Source organism: Podarcis melisellensis (assembly GCF_964234715.1).
Source record: "Podarcis melisellensis genome assembly, chromosome: 4".
NCBI classification, from domain to species: Eukaryota; Metazoa; Chordata; class Lepidosauria; order Squamata; family Lacertidae; genus Podarcis; species Podarcis melisellensis.
Window position 1 is genome coordinate 12,640,850 of NC_138531.1, and position 22,868 is coordinate 12,663,717.

Genomic DNA, 22,868 nt, shown 5'->3' on the forward strand with positions numbered 1-22,868 from the left:
GTAGAAAAGAATATGTTCTACTGTGTCCTGCACGTTCCAAAAAAATCCACAATGTCTATTGTTTCTGGGGATGTTTGAATATCTGCCCCTGACAAAAGCTGAGGGGAAAACGTTCAGCCGGGCTAACATAAAGGCCCTGCATTGGACTGGAATTATCAATTTTGATATATAAGTGGCTCTGTTATCTGTTGTATATAAAATTTAGGGGAGCAAATTTGATTTACAGCTGACTCGATGTTTTGTTTTTCAGTGTTCCTTAATCTGATTTGAATATTACGATAAATAATTGTATAACTATATAATTATAATGATATAACTTGAATTATGCAACAGTTCTGCCTAATATCTATAGAAAGGAAGGTACTACTACATGGGAGATCATTCCTTTGTACCAGGCTTGGGAGGGTGAGCTGAATTGGGTGAAGGGACCAGCCAAGCTCTCCCAGCTAAACCAGCCTCCTGCTGTTGGTGCAGCACTCTTGCACCCACCAGACGGGCAGGTGTTAGTGCCTCTGGAATGCCTGCCAGAAGTAGCCAGCACAACGCTCTGAAACAGGGTGTTCCAGGGGTGAGGAGGGGCTGAGCTGGCCCATATCTTTCGGATCCTGAGCTGGTTTCACAGTCATTGTGTGACAGCATCAGGCCTATGAATGCTATGCCAGCTCCAGGCTGGCCCAGCGAACCTTTCTGCCCCCCACCTTCCACCTTGGCAACCATATGTGGCAGGGCTGCAAGTGTGCTGGTGGCTTACTGCACTGTAAAGCTGTGGGCTGGGAGAGGGGAAGAGAGATTTGCAGCCTAAAAGTCCCATGCCTAATGGAAGGGAGCGGCCAACTGGAAGGTCAGTTGGCTTATAAAAGTGCCATTATTTGGCTCTTTTACGGGCTTCCACACACCCATAATTTCTCAGGTAGTATTTTTGAGAATTGGTTAAAATGTCCTGGAAAACCCAGGCACATGGCAGCTCATATCGGACTTTCCCCAAAAGTAGCTAATGACTGCATTTATTTGGAGTTCTTGTCAAAAAGCTCAACAACTTTGGCCTATATGGTACGGCATTTATTTGGAGTTGGCTCTTATGGTTGCTAACCATGGTTAATGGTAATCAGCGATTGAAACTTTGCTTTGAACCCCGTCTTCAAACTTTGGTTGTGCGGGACAGTAGCATTACCAAGTTCCTCTCTTCTGGGTTAGGAGAAACATTAAAACTACAATTTCCAAACGTTTATCGTTGGTCTTTATGCCAACCGAATTGTAAGCTCCTACAAGTGTTGTGTAGTATTGACTTGGTTTCTGTTTCATAAAATCCAGGCAGAACTATCCTGACCTCAAAGACAATCTTCAAGAGCTGAGGAAATACCTGATTGAAAGTAGTGATGATACAGAGCCTTTGAAGGTTTGGGAATTGTCAGGTAATAACCTTTATACTAGTTGTTTGTTGTTTGGTGTAACACAGTGGAAGAATGAATGGCAGTGTATTTGCACCAGTTATACTGACATCAATGTAACGTTTACAAACCTTGTATGTACAAAGGAGTTGTTGGATTTGGGGGGGGGGCTCTTCTGAGAGAAAAATTCTAGAGGTATACATTGGGAAATAACTGCTGTGCACACATAACTTTTATCATCCGGGCTAAAAAAATAAAATAAAATGTGAATCCCTTGCTCACACAGGCTCCAGATTAGCCATTGTAGTCAGAATCTGGATATCCGTTATGCTTCTTTCGCTATGTTGTTGAAGGAGTATCTACCAGAACTACATTTTCATGGAATACATTTTCAGTGAGCTGTGTTGATCTCCCAGTGATGATGGTAATTTGCTAGTGTTATGAAAGTATCATGCTGAAAACCTGAGGGACCATTCTAGATGTTATGCCTAGTTCTAAGTGGTGCAGTGGAACAGGAAATGTAGAGAAATTAATCTCTGGGGCATTTTTTTTTTTTTTTGAACAATGACATCCTCTGCTGGAGCCCCAGATACAATCGCCCCCCTCACCCACCCAGCCACCCCTGCCTCTGTTCTCTTGCCTCTGGCAAGCAAATGAGATGATAGCAAGGCTTTCAATTTTTACTGTTGTTTGTAACATATCACCATAGAGGAAATTGGAGAATGTGGGCAATAGACAGAAGCAGGCCTCTTTTGTTTCCTTTCTTTGCGGTTCTTGCTTTGTGCCGGCAATTTAAATGGCAACACCTTTTTGTAAAATGGTGAGCATGGCTGATCAGAAGCTAAAGGTAGCATTTCATTGGACTTTTGTTAAAGCTCAGTGTGTTTTAGCAAGCTGAATCTATGCCGTTAGAAACAAACTCGGCTGAATTTAGTAGCACTTACTCCCAGGTAACCATGCCTCATGGCTGATCAGGCAAGTGATTCCAGGTTAAGCGGCGCACCACCTTCTGCCAGCCCAGTATTCTAGGATCGGCATCAGATCCCATTAAGTTGGGTATTATGCCATGTCTACTAATCTTTGAGGTGTACATGTGTCATAGCAGATCAAGACAGCTGCCTGAATTTTTTAACTCAGTGGAGTGTGGCTATGGAAGGCTGTCAATAAGCACTTCTGTACTTCAGAATTTATGTCCTAGCATCAACATGCAATGGGTTTTTCAGGCTCCCTTCATATAACCGACTTTGGTGGGGCTGGGGAACTAGACACGCAGCTGCTACTTTCAGCAACCGCCACACATTTTGGTTCTCTGATCGGATCCTTGTAGCTTTTCTTAAGTTTTCAGAAATAAATCAAGAGATTAATATACGGTCAGACTCAAAACATTTGTCCTGGCTTCATTGACAGCATGAAACACCAAGAAGCATCTATTGTTCTCGTCTGTGAATCTATTTTTAACTAAACAGTTTTAGATTTTATTGGTAAACTGCTGCATCAGATGAACAAAGTGCACATAAAGCTCTTCAGAGAGGCGGAGGGAAGGGAAAGATGTTAAATCTTCCTATCCTGATGACCTGCAGGAGGATCTTGTGTGGCTGAAATCATTGTGGTACAATTTATCTTTACTGTTTCTATTAATGCTGCACAGGAGTAGGCCATGAAGTGTTATCATTGCAAAATAAAAGCCATAATACTACTTTAAAAGCTATTTCGTCATATCTATGATATGTTGAGGATGAGGGAAATTGACCATGAAGCTTGTGGAAGATTAGGCTTTTTTTCATAATACTGTAAAAGTAGCACGATATGATGCCTTTTCCCCTTTCAGCATTATTGGTAACAGTTTCTTGTATGTTATTATGTTACATATAGGATATCCTTTTTGGAAATTAATAAACAAGTTAATGAGAATTAGTTAGTTGTAACTAAATTAAGTTCCATTGCTTTCCCTGGGTCTTATAGCATTATGCATGTCTACTCAGAAGTAAGTCCTATTGAGTTTAGTGCGGATTACACCCAAGTAAGTGGGCATAGGATTGTAGCTCTACTAAAGGCCAACATTCGCCGCATTGCAGAGAGGAGAATAGGCTTGTGCTACTCATGATTTATTAGTTGAATTAGATTTGTTTGTTATAGCCACTAGGAGTTCAAATAAAATAGATGGAATATAAATTTAATGAAACCTTTTGAAACTGGGCAATATAGCTATTACTGTTATTATTATTCCTGTTTCCCAGTGTTCTAAATTCTGTGCTAAAATAAGCTGAATTCTATAACCTGTATAAATAATGCAAGTTGAGCACCTTTGCTTTTTTGCTGCTTTTGTTTTTTTTTTTAAATAATTTTTATTAAGGTTTTCCAAATTAAAACAAATAAAATCCAATTTATAAACTTTTTTCCAATAACCAGGACTTCCCCTCCCCACCCCCTCTTGTATTCCAAATCTTCCAAAAAAGCAATTAAATTCAACAAATTCTTATTCCCAAAATACACTCATCATCATTAACTTAATTTATCCAAATTTCCATCCCCTAAGGTCGATCTATTCCCTTCCACGAGTTCCCCCCTTTCGAATATGATACAGATAAAAATAAAATAAAAACAGACAATAATTTTACAACCTTTGGATTCCAAATTTCCCTCCCCTCTTTCCCTGTTGCGTTCCTCCTATCCCTCCACTTCTAATATCTTCCTGAAGATCCCACATTTCAATAAATCCACATCCCTCTGGTTCTTTACCGGTCTTTTTAAATTACGAGTGTCCAATCATAGAAGGAGTCTATCAAAAAAGGGGCCCATTTCTTCTATCCAGATTTTTATAACCAGGAGTAAAAACTCCAATTTTATATCCATGAGCTTGTCAAATCTGGATATCCCAAATGTTCCCACCCCAGTTCTGTCCAGTTCTTGTTGTTTCCTTGTTCTTGTCAGTCATTCTCCTCCTTTTTACTTCCCTGTTCCCTCACAGAAATGTTCTTTTTCCAAAAGCTTCTAGTGTCTCTGCAGAGGCTTGTTGTTCAAGAGCAAAACATTACATCATGTTCCTTTCATTTTTCAACAGATAAATCCATTGTTTCCAGTAGAGTGTAGCCCTCTGTAGACAAAATAATGTTCCATTTCTGCAGTTTCCCAGGAGATTAAAAGTTCCCTTCAACTGTTCAAGTTTCCCGTCGAAAACACATGCAATATCCCTCAGCTCCTCTAGATGGATTACAGTAACAATGTTCCCTTCCAGATCACATCCACCAGTCCAAATAGCTTGTAGATCCTTATTTGAAACAATTTATATCCAATTTATAACATATGTAACCGGCAGAGTCCTCATAACAAAGTCTCAGTTTTATTATTCCGTTTTGACAGCTCTTGACAGCTGTCAAAACCTCCGTTACTCTTCTCCAGGCATTTTCACGGATCGCTCCGGGGGTTCCGGGGGGGGGGTTGCTTTTTAATACGAATTCCACTTTTCTCCTCCAGCTCAATCTTATAATTTTCCCTCGCGAAGTTGCTAGTTCGGCAAGATAAGGTTCCACTCGATCTTAGTTATCCAGTCCTTTGTTTTGGCTCTTCTACAATTTAGGGGGGGGCTGACTTCCTTTTTTCCACCTCCCCCGTTCGCTCCTAATTTTAAAAAATTTATCCCTCTTTTTAGTCCATATTCCAATTACTCACGGGTTCTTCTTTTAGATCCAAATTTTCAATAGAAGAAGTCAGCGCTCTCCGCCGGATGGCTCGCGGCTGCGCTCGGCAGGGATAGCAGAGGACTCAAAGCACCACGCTTCTCCCCGGCACCCGATCCGTAGCCTTTAAAAAGGCTCCTTCACGAGTCGGGAGGGCGCTAACGGTGCCAGCCGAGTCTCCATGTCCACGGCCTCCGTGGCCGTGGTTTTTAAGGGTCCCCGCATCGCCGGTGCGGTAGGACCCAGCCCCTGCCGAGCAGGCTCCCTCCGGAGCTCGGAGGGAGCCCGCCATTCGGCGATGGCGCCGACCCAGAAGTCGCTTTTTTGCTGCTTTTGAATACAATACTATTTTGCCTAATTTATTCTGATTTTTAGTAATCATGACGAGTGGCAAGAAATTATATGGGAGTCTGAAACTTCTCTCCCAACTGTTGGAAATTTGGTGTTGCACCTATGCTGCGTTTCAGCAACAGCTGGCATAACAGCTTCAAGGCTATCATGAAACTTGTTCTGGAAAGTTTAAATTTTCAGAAAGCTTGAATTCTAGGGGTTTTCTGCACTCCGATCAAATCAAAACAAAACAAAACATATAAGTAGTCCTGACAGATGCATGCAGATGAACAATCAGAAATGCGAGTAGAAGTAAAAGCAGTTCAGTGGTAAAATTTATGTATGCGACTGCAGCATCAATAATGTTATTGGCCCCAAAATGGAAAGAAGAAGAAGACCCGAGGAAAGAACTGGATACAGAAATTCATGAATTATGCAGAAATGGCAAAGCTTACCAGAAAAATAAGACACCAAAACTACAAACTTTTTATAAAAGAATGGAAATTGTGTATTGGATATGTACAAATAAATTGTAAACAGATAAGGACATTGGCAGGATTATTGTAATAACCTGCAATTTCATAAGAGTAAATAATTAAAGTAGTTAAATAAAAAAATAAGTTAATTCAGTATATGCAGGAAATGATAAATATAAATTTAAGGAACCGCAGAAAGAGGAAGATGGAAGTCGAATTTCGAAATGTTAAAATGACTGTAAAACTATTGGAGTGTATATAACTGAAAATTACCTATAGTTCAGTGGCTAAGTTCAGACATTCCTACAAACCATTTGGAGAACTGGAAACAAGACATGTGCCGCGTCTGAGTTAGGGCGGTGCAGGCAGTTGCCCCACACAGGGCACTGAGCCACGGGGGCACAAAATTGAGAAGATCCATAATTGAGAAGATCCATTTTGGGGTGCCACGTTTTGGGCTCGCTCAGGACGCCACGTTACCAAAGGTTGCCATAGTACACACCTGACATGTGCATACAGCACTCTCTGTAGTTTGCCAGTTCAAATATCGTGGCAAACTGTGGTTAGGTTGGAAGAAGAAGTGCTAACCATTGCTGCTCTGAAGTAAATTGGGGGTCAGCACTAAACAGGAGTCGGAAAGGGAAGCAGCGTATGAAAGTCTGAAGGAATGTGCAAGCCTGCAGCTCATTCATAAGCTGGATAATTTTCTGACTAGAGCCTTTGAAACATCATCAGACAAAACAAGCTTAACCTGCTGCCACATCTTACACCTAAGGAAATTATTTAATTACAGCTGCGTCTGTAGTATAGTTTAGACTGTTTACTATCTCTGGTCATGATGACAATTATAATTTGTATTATGGTTGTGTTAGTGATGTATGGAAGTGAGAGCTGGACCATAAAGAAGGCTGATCGCCAAATAATTGATGCTTTTGAATTATGGTGCTGGAGGAGACTCTTGAGAGTCCCATGGACTGCAAGAAGATCAAACCTCTCCATTCTTAAGGAAATCAGCTCTGAGTGCTCACTGGAAGGACAGATCGTGAAGCTGAGGCTCTAATACTTTGGCCACCTCATGAGAAGAGAAGACTCCCTGGAAAAGACCCTGATGTTGGGAAAGATGGAGGGCACAAGGTGAAGTGGACAATAGAGGACGTGATGGTTGGACAGTGTTCTTGAAGCTACAAACATGAGTCTGACCGAACTGCGGGAGACAGTGGAAGATAGGAGTGCCTGGCGTGCTCTGGTCCATGGCGTCACGAAGAGTTGGATATGACTAGACAACAACAACAACAATTATGGTTGTGTACTATCATAGTAGCCTCTGAGTGCATTTGTGGAAAATGTGTATAGAAATAGGACTGCTGCAATTGTTAAATTGGCTTTAGGGCAGTGGAAGTCACTTACCATTTCAGATGATAAGATGTGTCAAAGAATAGTTGAAATGGTACAGTTTTTAATCATATGTTACGATGGATTAATGTATTTTTTTATATATTTGCCTTGTTGCTTATCTTGTTGCTTTTACTAACTGTGTGTGCAAATGACCTGACTGGGTAATGATGAATATAATTCTATTTACAGTTGTTACTTATACGCCCCTGTCTAGTCAACATATATATGCTCCAGGCATGTGACCATAGTCAAGGAATTGGGAGTTGACCCTAGGATTTCCTCTTCCCTTCTCTCCCAAAATTCTGCCTGCCAACGTAACTGTAGCTGATCGTTAGATAAGCATTGACCTTCAAGTTAATTAAAGCCAGACAGGTTTTGCTATTAACAAATGTTTTAAATCCATACTTGAGGTTCTTCAGTGAATGCTTTGTTTTCTTGTAGACATTAGTTTGCAAGCAGCCTCTCGAATTCTCTCTGTGCCCGCTTATAATGCATTAAAAGTCATGAAGGACATTGCACAGAACTTCCCAGTCAAGGCCAGGTAAGGCTAATGTTATTTCCAATTACAGTGGTACCTCGGTTTAAGAACAGTCCGGTTTAAGAACAATTTGGTTTACGTAGTCCGCAAAACCGGAAATAGTGTCTTGGTTTGAGAGCTTTACCTCGGTCTAAGAACGGAAGCCGAACAGTGGAAGGGCACCGGTGGCGGAAGGCCTCATTAGGGAAAGCACACCTCGGTTTAAGAATGGTTTTGGTTTAAGAAAGGACTTCTGGAATGGATTAAGTTCGTAAACCGAGGTACCACTGTATATTAATGAATGTCTGGATTTTGAGAGTTTCTTTTGAAACTTTATTTACATTTTTATCCCACCCTTCTTCCAAAGTTATTAGGGCAGCAGATGTGACTTTCCCTCATTTTATTCATTCACCAACCCTAGGAGGTAGAAAGTGACTGATCTGAGTTGAGCTTCTTGACCGAGTAGAATTTGAGCCTGGTCTCTCCAGTCCAAGTTCAATATGCTAGAGTAGCCTTCCAATAAACTCCACAAAAGTTGCTAGCCTGACTGCTCTCATATATCTATGTAAGTTGTCTGTGTCAATAAAGAAAATCAGGATCTACCTCACATCTTGCCTTGAAGTTGATTCTTATCATGTGACCAGGAAAGTGGTTTTTCACAAGCCTAAACAACAGTTAATAGAATTCAACAGATGGAAGGATCCAGTATGTAAATCCAAATGTCAAAACAAAATAAAAAAATTCCTTCCAGTAGCACCTTAAAGACCAACTAAGTTAGTTCTTGGTATGAGCTTTCGTGTGCATGCACACTTCTTCAGATACACGCACATGAAAGCTCATACCAAGAACTAACTTAGTTGGTCTTTAAGGTGCTACTGGAAGGAATTTTTTTATTTTGTTTTGACTATGGCAGACCAACACGGCTACCTATCTGTAACTAAATCCAAATGCTAAGTCTTAAATGGCCCATTGGGTGCAAGTTGTTAAATTAAGAAACATAGCCATGATCATTCATGCCACAATAATAGGCAGTTCTTTGTCATCTTTCTATACCAAGAGATTACTCATAAGAGCAGCGAAGCTAGCTTTCCAGTGTTTATACAACTGGTATCATGTCGAGATTTCCTTCATTAGCAGACATTGTCATGATTGTAAGTGAACTTTTTACAGCATTTTTCGTGGATAAAACGCTTTACAGTTCTTGTCTCGTTTACCCTTACAACAACCCTGTGGGTCTCCCTCTGCTACAAAAGCCAAATTTCTTTCCCTACTGTTCTATCAAACAATACACTATTGTTACAGTCTGCGATGCCTTGAATCCCCAATACAATCCCATACTTATTTGACATTGGAAGGCACAGCTGGCTGTAGTTTTTGAACTATTGTGACAACCCTTAGATAGAATAAGGCGGAGATGAGAGTGCATGGTTGATGTTAGACACGAGCAGTAATTTCTGTCGTCTGGCAGAAACTTGAATAACTTTTCTTTGTTCCTGTTTGAATACATCTTGCATAAAATTTGTATCTGAGCATATAACAACCGTTGAAAATGATGCTTAAGTCCACTTAAGTACCACTGTCTATCAAAAGTCTTTTCTAAAAATCATTAATAGTCATTTTACTTTAGAAGAAAAGTTTACAGGTCTTGCTAGATAGCAAGTAGTTGAGAGTGGACATCTGGTTTGAACATGCCCTCACCTGCCACAGGGGAAAAAGCCTAGTTTAAGAAACCATAGCTCAAGCTAATTGTAGTTTCCAGTTCAGAAGTTACTACAAAATGGTTAGTTTAAACCAATTGTTTCATTGTGGTTGGGTGTTAGAGGGGATATGTTGAGGGGATATCATTGCATGCAAAACTTTGCCTATGGAGTACTTTATTCCCTCAGAATAGGTGGGGGAAATGCCGAAACATAGAACAGTTCATGACCTCTGACTTTTTCAGATCCCTGACCAAAGTGTTAGTGAACCTGCAAATGCGGAAAGAAATAAAGGAAAATCAACAGGTTTGTTACTGTTCTTTTTATTATACAAAATGATGCAGTTGCTTATACTGTGCCGAGAGATGCATATATTATACAAGGCTGGGAGATAAACGTATTATAATGTAACTTAAAAAATGTAAGCAGCAGAATTTCAAAATGCGGACTTGCTCATCAGTTGCAGTCCTTAGCTTCTCATGACACCTTCTGCTCAAATATTGCATGGCATGGCCTGATTTGCTGAGCAGCCCTTCCAGCTACAGTGAGCGATGAAACTTAGACCATTAATATTCAGATGTTACCTTCAGGGCTTGAGTTTTAACTCTGAACTAAGCTGCTTTAATTGACCACTGGAGTTCAACATAAATCAGTTCAGTACCCAAATGTCTGCACGCAGTATAATTTGCTCTGTCGATAATGTATTTTAATGTATTGCAGAATTATATTTTGAGCTTTTGCCCTTAACACATGGGTCATTTGATATCTGTGTTCTTCAGAGTATGTTTTAAAATATAAGCCTCCTTCCTCACCTTCACCCCTATCATCCTAGATCAAGTCAGTAATCTTCAGCTACTGTCCCATTCCAAACAGCCCCATGTTTGTGGGAGGAAGTTTGGGAAAATTTTAAGGACTATTTGAAAAAGCATTATAAGTTGTATGAATGTTAAAAAATGCTCCTTTCTAGGAAGGTATAGCTTCAGTATCGGCAAACTTCTGAATTGATAAATAAGACACTATAAGACAGAAGTGAGATAATGAAATATTTTTATTGTGTGGAAATTAAAAATTAATGCAATTGTACTGAAATGTTTACATCAGATAACACGATAAAATGGAAGATATATTGTTATGTATAAAATAAGTTAACAAATTGCTGAGGTTTTGGTTACACAGGGAATGCAGTGCTCGGGAGATGGGGGGAGTCCATTGGATCTATGGAAGTATGTATTTGAAAGTGGAAATTTGTTTATTAAAAACCTAATAAAATATTTATAAAAAAAAACAAACAGCCCCATGTTTGTGAAGATTGCTTCATTCAGGATTCCTTTTCTTATATGTATAGTGAATCAGACAGTCATTGCCACCTCTTTCCACTCTTCCCTGATTTACCGATATATAAAATATGCTTGATTTGCTACTCACAGAGGTGTAAAGATTTTTTTTTTATTTATTAAATTCCTTGACCACCCTTTATTTGAGGAACTTGTGGATGTCAAGGGTGCAGTACCAGTGATGCAGGCAGAGTTAGGTTATGGACCAACCCCAAGGTCTTACCCCCCCCCTTTCTCTGTGCATAACTTGTAGACAACTTCAGGCTCTCAAAATTATCTAAGTGTTTTTTGAGGGTCCCTTATCCATTTTGATAAACTTGTCAGAAAGACCCACCCTTTTTATCCAACACCCCAAATCTGCTGCTAGGTCTGCACTTTTCTTCCTCCCTACCTCCCTCGTGGAAACTATTCCATATCTTGCAAAAAATTAATCCATGTGTTGTTGTTGGATTCTATCAGCCCCAGCCAATATGGCCAGTGGTCAGGGTTGATGGGAACTGCAGTCGTCCAACAACAGCTGGGAGGGCCGCAGGTTCCCCCCCCTATGTGCTAAATTATGGTTTCGTGCTGCAAGATTGTGCAGGTATGAGCCTCAGGCTTGCATGCCGTATCCTGATAATAAAGTAAAAGCCCAGCTGGGTGTTGGGGACTGGACTGAGGAGGAATGGTGGAGACATCCCCTCCGTCCTGAACTTCCCAGAGAAGAGGAAGGTTGTATTGAATTACAGCAATGGTTTGAGGAAGGTCATAGGTAAGAGACAGGTGAATAGAAGAGTTGGGAGGTGTTGGGAAAAGAGAAAGGGGGAGACAGAGACAGAGCAGCCAGCTGACACGTTATCACTGGAGAGCATTTTTGACCCCCCTTCTCCCAGAACCTGGCGTGCACTGAAAGTGGAAGAGCAAAGGACTCAAGAGACAGTTAGCCCCCAGTGGCCACCATCAGGGGAAGTGCTGTTGCTAGGAAGGGAGGGGGGAGGAGCTCAGTTGGAGCAATTCCAATTTAGGGACAGCTGCATTCCTTCATCGTTCTCTGTGAATTATTGAATAAATCTTGGTAAGACCTCTTATTGTTGGCGAAAGGCCCAGAGCTCCAGCATTCTGTTCTCCCAGTAGAATAGTTATCACATTTGGTAACCTTAACTTCCATGAATGTGTCTAATCTTCTTTTAAAGCTGCCCAAGCTTAGAAGCTCTCCCTGCATCTTGTGCAAGTAAAGATGTACCCAACATTAGAAAATTCCAGTCTGGGGTTAGTGGGAAGCCATAGATTTCCAGATCTGAACGAATTTTGTTAAACTCTGACTGAAAGATTGTCATCTGCAAAGGGAAGAAGGGACAATACAAGCCCGAGATACCTGCCTGTTTCTTCTCAGCATTTAGCTTTTACGTCTGAAAGCTCTCAAGGAGGCTTTGACACCTTATCGGCTAATAGATTTATCGTGGTGAAAAAATTCATGAGTTAGAACCCACTTCATCGATTCATTATGCCCTAATAAATCTGTTAACCTAGAAGGTACCGCAACAAAACTCTTTGTGTTTTCTGGAAGAAACTAACATAGCTACTGCTCTATGTTCTGCTGGCAACTATTTATTTTTTATTCGGGATTTCTGATCACTCCACTGAGACTGCTTCGTAATGGGTTGTGCTAAGATGTTTCTCTTCTACACTGCTGACATTTCTGGTTTTCAGAATAGTCTTTCAGAAATACCAAAACTAGGCAAAATCCACTCATAGAAGGGAAATATTTGATCCAGACTTCAGTTCTAAGCTTGGTTAGAAAAAGTAAGTCCCATTGAATTCAGTGGGGCTTATTATTTTCTGATGCTTAGCACCAGGCTATAAATTTCATTTTGTAGATGCTTCAAAGCAGTACTGAACTTCATGCCCATGAAAATCACTATTAAATAGCACAGTGTTTTTCATGCTTTCCTGACACTTTTACGTGGCTGATCTAAAACAAATACTTCTTTTAAAGCCCTGGAGCTATTTTTTTTATTTGAGCCATTTGATCTTTTAATAAGCATCTTTTAGTGAATTCCTATTTAAGTTTTCCTCTTTCCTCTTTTTTTTCTCTCTCTTTCTCTTTTTTTTTGCCTTACTGCAGATTACTCATTTTTATTAGACTGCAGCAGCTGCACAAACGCAGTGTAAAATGGTATCAAGTACTGGTAGTTAAATAGCTCTTAAAATAGACCTGAATACATTTTGATGCCAGTTGCTCTCTTTTGGAAAATCCTGTTACCTAACAGAAGAACTTTTGAGTCTTTCTATCTCAAGTGTCACATTCAAATTAATGTTTGAGTAGACAGGAGTCTAATATGCTTGCAGAAATTGTTTACACAATTGCTAATGGTGTGTGTGTGTGTGTGTGTGTGTGTGTGTGTGTGTGTGTAAGTTGGTTCTCTGTACATCAGAGAATTCAAACATAATTTTGAAGAGAAGTAATAAAACAAAATTTCATGAATCAGACAACATTTTGGCGAAACCGTGACCCCTGCAGGTCAGGGCGCCAAGAGCTCATTTTATGGCCTACCGTGAAACATGCAGTTTGCACTATCAAACATTGCAGGGGCCAATTTGCAGGTGTCTGGCACCATTTTCGAGTGAATCAGATGACATTGGGTTTTCGGGAAAATTGTGACCCTGCGAGTGAGGCTGCAAGGGCTTTTTGTGGAGCACCTTGAAATGTGGGGTTTTCACCGCCAAACATTGCAGGGGGCCTTTAGCTAGTGTTTGACAGCACTTCTGAGTGTATCGGATGACATCAGGTTTTTGGCGAAACCGTGACCTCGTGGGTTTGTTCTTTGAATATAGATAATGAAATTTGGGGTTAATCTGTGCAAATTTAACCTGGCTGCATACATAAGGTTATTATCTCTAAGGACCGCATGAAAAAATGCTTTGGGTGCGCACAAATGCAGTGGCGAGAAAGCAATCTCTTTGTCTTTTTTGTCTGTCTATAAATCTGGCAGCTATTCAGACATCAGTAGTAGAGCAGAATAAATTGTCATGCACATTTTTGAGCTACAGGATATTCGTCTAGCAGCAGGAGAGGCATGATTTCAAGCTGTGCAGAACTGAAAGATGCTCCTCTAAGATAATGTAAGTTGAATAGAAAATGCAATATGGGAAAGAGGCTAAAGCCTATTAAGGACTGAAAAGTATATGGTGATTAGATGCAGTCAGAATAGCTTTCAAGGATAAGTAGCTATGTTACGGAAGCATGTAGTTGTTGAAGCCTAAATAACATTTCAAGTTACAGACTCACCTAAGGAAGCCTTCCTTTTGTTTTTGCTCAGGCTAGCTGTCTAAAAACAAACGTCGTATGCTCCATGTTATAAGTGTACAGCCATTGTATCAGGTCCAGTGAAAAAATGTTTCCATTAGACCAGCCCTGTTTGTATGTATATAGAGACAGAGAGAGAGATTGTCCCTGATCTTATTTGCCTTTGGTGCACATTGTAGGGTAGGCCATTTGGTAACTCCCATTTTACAGACTGAGAAAGGACCAAGAGAGGGGTGTGTTAACACGGCCATAAGTGTGCATACAAAACAGAGCAGGAATGAAGAATTTTTAAATCAAATTCAACACTGGCAATATGTTATCTAAACACATTTCTATGGAACCAATTATAACAGTAATATATTAAGACAAGAATATTCAATAAAATTTCAAAAGGAAAAGAGAAAAAACAATCAGACATCAAGATTAACACTCAAACAAGCCCATCTAAACTTGGAGTAACTAGATCAGCTCAGGGCAATTGCTGAGGCCCATGCAGTCTTAAGAGCCAAGCCAATTAAAGTTAGAACAATACAGTATATTTGTGAGCTGCACCCCAGTCTGAGGTGCACCCCACCCCTCCTATCAGTCCCAGCCAACATGGGCAATGGTCAGGGGTGATAGGAGCTAAAATCCGACAACATCTGGAGTGCACAATGGCTACCCCTGCTGTAGCAAATAATCTTTTTCATGATCAAATGGTGCTTATTATCCTATTTCTTCTCTTTAAAAGTTGCTTTAGCTGAGACTGCTTCATAGTACACCATGTAAATGTTCTTTATTGTGGGAAAATAGAGAAATGGCATCTAGCTCCGGTGTAGGCACTGCCAGGCAGCACATAGAATCCACTGCTGGGTGGCGATATTATAATAGACAAATAGGTACTGCTGCAGCGGGAAGGTAAACAGCGTTTCCATGAGCTCTGGTTTCCGTCACGGTGTCCTGTTGCTCCAGAAGCAGTTCAGTCATGCTGGGTGGCGATATGGTCTAAACTCTAAACCACTGAGCCTCTTGGGTTTGCTGATCGGAAGGTTCGCAGTTTGAATCTCCGTGACGGGGTGAGCTCCCGTTGCTCTGTCCCAGCTCCTGCCAACCTTATTATGGTGTATAGCACTTTGGGAACATCCAACTTCTTCTGCAATTACCTTTTGAGGCCTTCCCTCCCTATGGAGGGTCTCAATGATGGCTTTCTGCGCAACTGTCAGGTCAGCAGCCTTCCCCATGATTGTGCTTCCTACTGAACCAGACTGAGAGACCATTTAAAGACTCAGGAACCCATTGCAGGGGTTATGGATTGAATAGCTACTGCACCTTTTCACAATATTCTAATTTTCTGAGATTGTTAATTTGGGGTTTTCATCAGCTGTACGCCATAATCATCACACTTATAGCAAATAAAGGCTTGACATATCTCGCTTTGCATGTCATGAGTCTATCTCATATATTAGTTTCACCTTTTAAGTTGAATTACTGAAATAAACGAACTTTTCCACGATATTCTAATTTTTCGAGTTTCCGCTGTATAGCGAGCAAGAACTGGTTTGCACTCTGGTGTGTTCAGCAACAAATGCTGAGCCTAATTTCCTGAAATATAACTTGTCAAACTAAGTTAAAGCCTGTCTTTCAGGTTATTTGGTTTTTCTTTTCTGTGAGCAGTGAATATGTAAGAAAGGATGAATGATGTTCATGAATAGTTAGCATCAAGCCTACTCTGTAAAAGAGGAGAAATCCCTTATCTACAAGAATAATTAGAAGATTAAATTTTATCCAGCCAAAATTAATGTCATCTTGTTCACATATATTTCAGATTTGAAAGATGAGGATATTCTGAAGATGGGTTTTTAAACAGTCTTGACTAAATTATACTAAGCTTGACTTCTTTTTACTATCTTTCTAGCATCTGAATGAAGCTCTTGAACTTCAGCCGGGTGAAGCACGTTTATTTCTAAATGGTCTTCGTATGGATTTGAATCTTCATGATCCATTTAGGTAAAGTATTAGTTATGCAACTTTCCTATATTAACTATACCGAAAAGGCCCAGTGACTTGATCCATAGACCAGCTAAGCTGTGGTTAGCTCTATATTGACAGTCCTAAAAAGAATATTAAGTATAGCAATCTGATTGTTTTGTTTAATTTAAATTGAGAGGAAGAACAAAAGAGTTGCTTAACTAAATCATATATTTGTCGGGTTTTTTAATAGTCTTTTAGAAACTTTGAAGGTAGAAGAGAAAGCAATGCGTGGACTTCACTCCCTTGGAATTAAAGGAGATGTTCTCAGTAAAATCATGAGATTAGATGCCCATTCTGATGATGACGCTTATGCATTAGACATTCGTCACTCTTCAATAGTAGTAAGTAACCATATTAATTTCTTTATCTAGCTAACAACTTTTAAAGTCCCATGAGACCCTTGGGGTGATACTCATCTAAGTTTTATTCAAGAGTGGACCTATTGAAATGAATAAACCTAGCTTTCTCATGTTCATTTATTTTAGCAGGTCTGCCCTAAGTAAATCTCAGTTGAATTCCACCCTTTGTTGTTTTTTGCTGCATCTAAATAACATGGCCGCCTCTCTTGAAAACTGAATTTAAGGCTTTAACACTAAAAAGTCCAGCAGGTATTCTGATTCATGAAGTGAACAAAGTATAGTTAGGACTTTAACTGTTTTTCTAGCTTAGTTTAAATGACAGATACGAGATAGGCTGCATTTATTTTCTTAAGTGCTGCTACATTATGCTTTCTGGCTACGTTTGCATGAAGCCCTTGAGTCTTCCCTTGAGTTGCTTGTCGAAACCACTCTCAGCAAGCAGTGAAATATGTCTGAGTTTACTGTCTGTCTCTCTATGATGTGTGTAAAATGGGTGTGTGCCCATTTTATGCAGCATAACTTGTATAGAACTTTTACAGGGTAGTACAGGCAGCAGCAACAACAATGAGCACTTCCATTTGCAGAAGGGCCACTCTTGTTTTAAGGCAGGGGTAGTCCATGGACCACCAGTGATCCGCATTCAAGTTGTACTTGGCATCTTTGCATACTCATGTTGATTTTTAAGTGTGTTTCTGTTGCTTCTTTTGTATATTGTATTTCCTTGATTTGCAATTTAAATTCAGTGGAATGCAAATTGTAATACAATAAAATACAATATAAGAATTAAAAGAAGCAATGAAATACAGTTTAAAATCATACAGCATCTTGCGCAGTGCATTACAAATACTGCAAGAGGCAGAAAAATCACCAATTGCTCCACCAAGATCATCAGAATGAATGAATCTTTATTTGCTTCAGCCATTGGCCATAACAATAAAACAACAATACAATATACAAAGAATAGAAATAAAATGTCAATTATATAAAATACATTTTAGGGTTTTGAATCAATAGTCAAATAGTGAATCTTATTCTAATTGCCCCAGCTAAAAAATCATCAGAAATTTTCATATACTCCATGGGAAATAAAGTTTGGGATCCACTGCTCTAGGCAAATATTGTAAATGACATTCAATAAAAAATGAGTCCTATACCAAGCGATCTTTATTATTGTTGTTGCTGTTGTTGTTGTTGTTGTTATTTGTATACTACCCTATACTGAAATACATATATAGACTGCACACACACACACCCCTAAGTAAGAAAATTAGCTTTGTATATTTTATGAATTTGTTTGAAAGAAAGAGATTTATTAATAGCTAAGATTTAGGTTTCTTACAAAGTTCTACTGGTGAACTTGATAACCACTGGGTAAGATTCAGGTGCAACTGTGAAAAAACAAAACCTTATTCCTATGTGTAGTTGCCATATTAAATTCTGCATTTATTAACTGTAAGTGTACATCAGTGGATAAACAGTCTTCAGTATCAAATGATAAATTTCCTTGTAAGTGAGGAAGAAATTGAAAGGAAGAACCTCAAAGGATGCTAAATTACCCTTTATTGACAAGTATATGAACACAGGTAGTAGCTGAGAAATTTTTAATTACTTGCTTACTGCATTATATATTGTTGAGTTCCCAAGGGGACGAAACCCTCTTCTCCTTTATATGTTTAACGTGTGTTTCCTTAAACTGTGTATTTTTTAAAAAACTTGCATGCAATTAAATCTATTCAGAGTACAGTAGACCAGTATTAACTTTCTTGTCAGCTCTCACTCTCTCTGTTTCCTAAACGATTGTCATGAGATTTCCAGTGTATACATTTTCTTACTAATAGTTAAACGCAGACTGTAGGTACCAATTCTCAGTGCTATTTTTCTAGAAAAAGAGGTGCCAGAACTTACCATGAATCCCTCCCTTGTTCTCTTATAACAGCAATGGCACCCAACTCAGAGGTGCTAGAACTAAGTTCCGGTGAGTCCCGGCTGAAAAAAAGCCCTGCCAGTTCTTTGTATGGTTTTCTCTGGCTGTGGATTTCAGTAATGGTTGACAAGCTTTTCTGAAAGGCAGTTTGCTCACCTCTGCTGGTCTCACCCTGCAACAGAGCTGCTTAGATATATTCCAGACTGGGATAACCAAAGTGGTGCCTTCCAGATATTGCTGGATTGCAACTTTGCAATGAATGGCTGGTTAAAGATATTTTAAATGAATAAAACAAATTCCCATTATCCCTATGCATTGGCTTTGCTGGCTAGGATTGGACGGCGCTGTCATTTAAAACGATGGTCTGTTTAGGTGTTTGACCCCAGATCTTAAACTATTTGGGCAGTAACAGCATTGCTTCACTTCAGGAGGTTGCTGCACCGCAGAGACAGGAGCGATTCTAATGAAATTATAAAGTTGAATCCTGGGCAAAGAAGAAGCAAAAGCAGACAAGCATGTAAAAAAAATGTTTGGTCTGGTTGTTATAAGATTGAAAACTTAAATGTGGGTTCCCCCTTTTTTATAAATTTTTTTTATTAGTTTTCAATTATAATCCAATAATAGCCTCATCATAACAATACTAATTTATAATAAGTTATTAATACCAATTGTTCAAATACCAAATTATATAATTTAGATAAAGTGGCCCCATGCGTTCTAGAATTGATGACTTGATAATTTGCTTAATTTCTGCATTCCAAAATCTTATAATTTCCATTACATTCCAGTCATAATAATAATCCCTTATACAACAACCGCAATATTAATAACTTCTATTTATGTTAGCACATTAAATGATTTATAAAACTACAAGCAAGGAACTCAAACTATATTTTTGTTCTTCCTATGTGTGGCAGTTATTCTGTCTGTGGTGTTTCTTTCTGTCCTTGTAAGATGTTCTGACTTTCTTTTCCCTGGTAGTTGCTGTTATCCATCATGTCTTGGGTGGAGCTGAGTTGGGGGGGGGGTTCTTAACCATGGTTAGCACATACCATGGTATGAACCCAGTCTATACTTCCAGTTCAACAACCCTGAAAAGGTCTGTTGTGAAATGAATGCATACTCTAGAACAGCCGTCAGAATCTTTTGCAATGTATTTTGCAAGGCAGGGTTCCAAGTGAAATTTATCAAGTATTCTCTGGCAGACAAGCCAATGAAAGTGATCCCTGAAGGGAGAAAGTCTATAAAGTGCTTCTTAAGCTTTGAAAATCCTTTTTAGCACCATATTAAGTTAGACAAGAGAAAACTTTAAGCAGTAACACTGCTTGGCATATCAGATAATATACTCTATTGTTTTACTTTTGTCTTACAAAGAAATTATGACCCCTCTTTATCCCTTTCCCTTTTTGTTGAAATATCTGATACCTAAACTGAACACATTTATTTCTGAGTGTTAACAGAGTCACACTGAAGTTGTTTTTCAGAAGTAAGTCCCATTGTAGTAAATGATACTTAACTTCTCAGGCAAGTGTGTAGTAGTAGTAGTAATAATAATACTAATAATAATAATAATAATAATTGATTATTTATACCCCGCCCATCTGGCTGGAATTCCCTAGCGACTCTGGGCGGCTTCCAACAAAATACTAAAATACACTAATCCATCAAACATTAAAAGCTTCCCTGAACATAAAATACGTAGAATAGAGGCCAGGAACTTCAGTCTTTCCCACAGAATTTCATGGTCAGGAGGACTCTTGCAATTGGTCCTTACCTACATGGTTACATTTTTAAATGTGCTCCCACGTAGCTGAGGAAACAAAGAAGCACTTAATGTGCTTAAGACATCAGCCTTATAGCCATGTGATTATGTTGTCATCATGTAACTGGTTATAATGTTTGGTTTTAATGGTAACTCTGGCAATCACTTCTGTGTTTCAGTGGATCAATGACTTAGAAACAGATCACATCTATGACAAGTGGCCTACAAGTTTTCAGGAACTTCTTAAACCAGCATATGCAGGAATGATGCGGCAGATTCGGCGCAATCTATATAACATGGTATGTATTGGGGGTACTGGCCAAACTTATTTATATATTTGTTTATTTTGAGTTTAGGGTCTTCTGCATGGAGGTCATGGAAAAGCCCTCGAGCCCTCACCACCCTCTGGGCAGCAATCCACATGTCTGTGTATGTCATTTAAGATTGTTTCACTTGGTTGTGTGCAAAATATGTATAGCTGTGTTGGTGTATCTGTGAAGACTCTGAAAAGGCGATGTTTGCATCTGACTAGAAAATGGATATGATAAGACATCTTTAAATGTTCCTCTCCTGGCAGCATATTCCCAAGTAGCAAAAGCTTGGAGCTGCAGGCAGATAAGATCAGGCTGGACTTGGAGGACCTTGGATAGTTCAAAGTACCATATTTTTCCATGTATAAGACTAGGTTTTTTTCCTAAAAATTGAAGACTTAAAATTGGAGGGAAGGTGTCTTATACACATTGGGGGCACATGGGATTGGCTACTGCCCAGAAATAGGGAGTGTCTTATACATGGGGGCGTGTTATACATGGAAAAATGCGGTATATACTTTTTTCTGTTATCAGAATCACAGCTTTTACCTCATTCACCAGACTGCACCTCCTGGGCTCCACCTCCTTTCTCAAAAGTGGAGAACCCTAAAGGGAAAATCTTCTGGCTTGGGAACCCACCACTCAGTTGCCTCTTGGTTAGCTGCCAGCTTGTGTATTGGCCGACCTTATGATCCGGCACTAGTCTGAAAGTGGGCAGCAGGAGAATATATTTAAGGAAATATTGTTTATTGGAGTCCTCATTCAGAAGTCTCTGACCCAAGGGGCTCCTGACTTGACAAGCTCAGGTTGTGCTTTGCTGGTCGTGTTGATCCACCTGGTTTCTCCTCCGCTGTGTCAGAAGTTTGGCCTCTGCTAGGGTTTGGGACATGACATAAGTGCTTTATATAAGCTGCCCTAAACTGAAGTTGCAGTCTGTATGTGTTTTATTCATTCATACCAAAATAAGCAGCCAGAAAATTGGAACCATTGAACTGTAAAATGCACGTACCTCATCAGTTTCATATTTGTGGGCTGATCTGTCCATGCCATTACAGCATGCGGCCCTCTGGTTATTACAGCATCTTTTGTACAGCTCAAGGAATTCCTGATTAAAGAGTATACCAGTGTGGTCTGGGATTTGGCTACATGAAAGAGGCATCTCTTGTGCCACAACAGGAACTTAGGAATCAGCCCCCTTTGGTTCTGAGTATCCTGAAGTGTTCTGATATATAACTGAATTTATACAAGCACATTTTATCTGAGATTTTGGCAGTGGGTTCAGCATTTCAGAACCTCTTTAGCTGATTATTCTTATTTTCTACCTGCGGAAACCATAGCCATTAGAGTTGATTTCCAAAAATTCTAAGCTTATCCCAGCAACATGTTCAGAAAGTATGGTAAAAGCTAGGCTTCTTTTGACTGTGAAAGCTGCCATTGCACTTTTAGAAGCGAAATGTGAATATGAATTTCTGGGATCAGCAAAAGCCATCAAAATACCTAATTAATACACTATCTCATGATTCAAGTCTAGATGCCATCTTCTGGGAGAAACAACCTACATAATTGCCTAACTGATGCTAACTTAAATAAAGTAGTTGTGTGGAGAGACACACACTGAGAGCAACTCTTGCTTGAGCTACAACAGACATGCTCCATATCCTTTCTGTTAGTGTGTCACAGAAGAAAGCGAAATTAAAATGTGCACCTCTATGGCTGATTGGCTTTTAGACACTAGAACTCAATTTATCCTTCTGTTCTTCCTTGTGATTAGGCTTTTAATTTAAGTACACTTTACTGTGAGAGAGCCTACTGTTGTCTGTCTGGAATACTGCATTAAATCATGATACAGCTAACATGACACAACTTATTTCTTTTTAGCATGTTAAGTTTATCCTTGGCCAAGCTGATTGATAACTGCCCGCACATATTTGAAAAGGTTGTTGCTGAGAGAACCAATGCAGTCACTTTGCTAGCCAGATTGTTGTGTGTTGATGTCTGTGGCCAAATTAGTATATGCCATTGTAAGAATTCACCTCCAAAGTTTGAAAATCTTGGCTCCTTTATTTAGGTTCAGCTTCTTGGCTATGTAATGCGTAAGATGAAAAGTTGCCATCTAAGATATTCAGTAACAACAACAAAATGAAAATAAAAAATACAGCAACCTAGAGTAATAACTTTTCCAGGGTGTAAAATATTTGTAGACAAAATGTAGATATACATATTTTGAGTATTCTCACCACCCCCTGCAAAAGTGGCATTCATCAGAGGTTTGCCGCAGGAAGCGGTAAGCATATACATTTTGGGAGGTTGTGAACAAAATTCAAAATGACAAATCTGCTACTGTTTATCACCCAGACTTTTGCTACAAATGCATAAATTCTAAAGTTGCATTCAAGTATATA

The 22,868-nt window shown here is 39.4% G+C and overlaps 1 protein-coding gene across 4 annotated transcripts in view; it reads left to right on the top strand.

Moving 5' to 3' along the window:
• The window catches only part of UGGT2 (UDP-glucose glycoprotein glucosyltransferase 2), a 77,467-nt gene that overhangs the window by 15,390 nt on the left and 39,209 nt on the right, over positions 1–22,868 (top strand). For all 4 annotated transcript variants that reach the window (XR_014167681.1, XM_081908132.1, XM_081908130.1 and 1 more), the window contains 6 exons: positions 1,312–1,412; positions 7,708–7,807; positions 9,726–9,786; positions 15,995–16,086; positions 16,301–16,451; positions 20,335–20,454. Coding sequence is in view for 3 of the 4 variants with exons in the window: in XM_081908132.1 (XP_081764258.1) it covers positions 1,312–1,412; positions 7,708–7,807; positions 9,726–9,786; positions 15,995–16,086; positions 16,301–16,451; positions 20,335–20,454 (625 nt within the window). In the remaining variant the exon portion in view is untranslated. The remainder of the gene's footprint in view (positions 1–1,311; positions 1,413–7,707; positions 7,808–9,725; positions 9,787–15,994; positions 16,087–16,300; positions 16,452–20,334; positions 20,455–22,868) is intronic.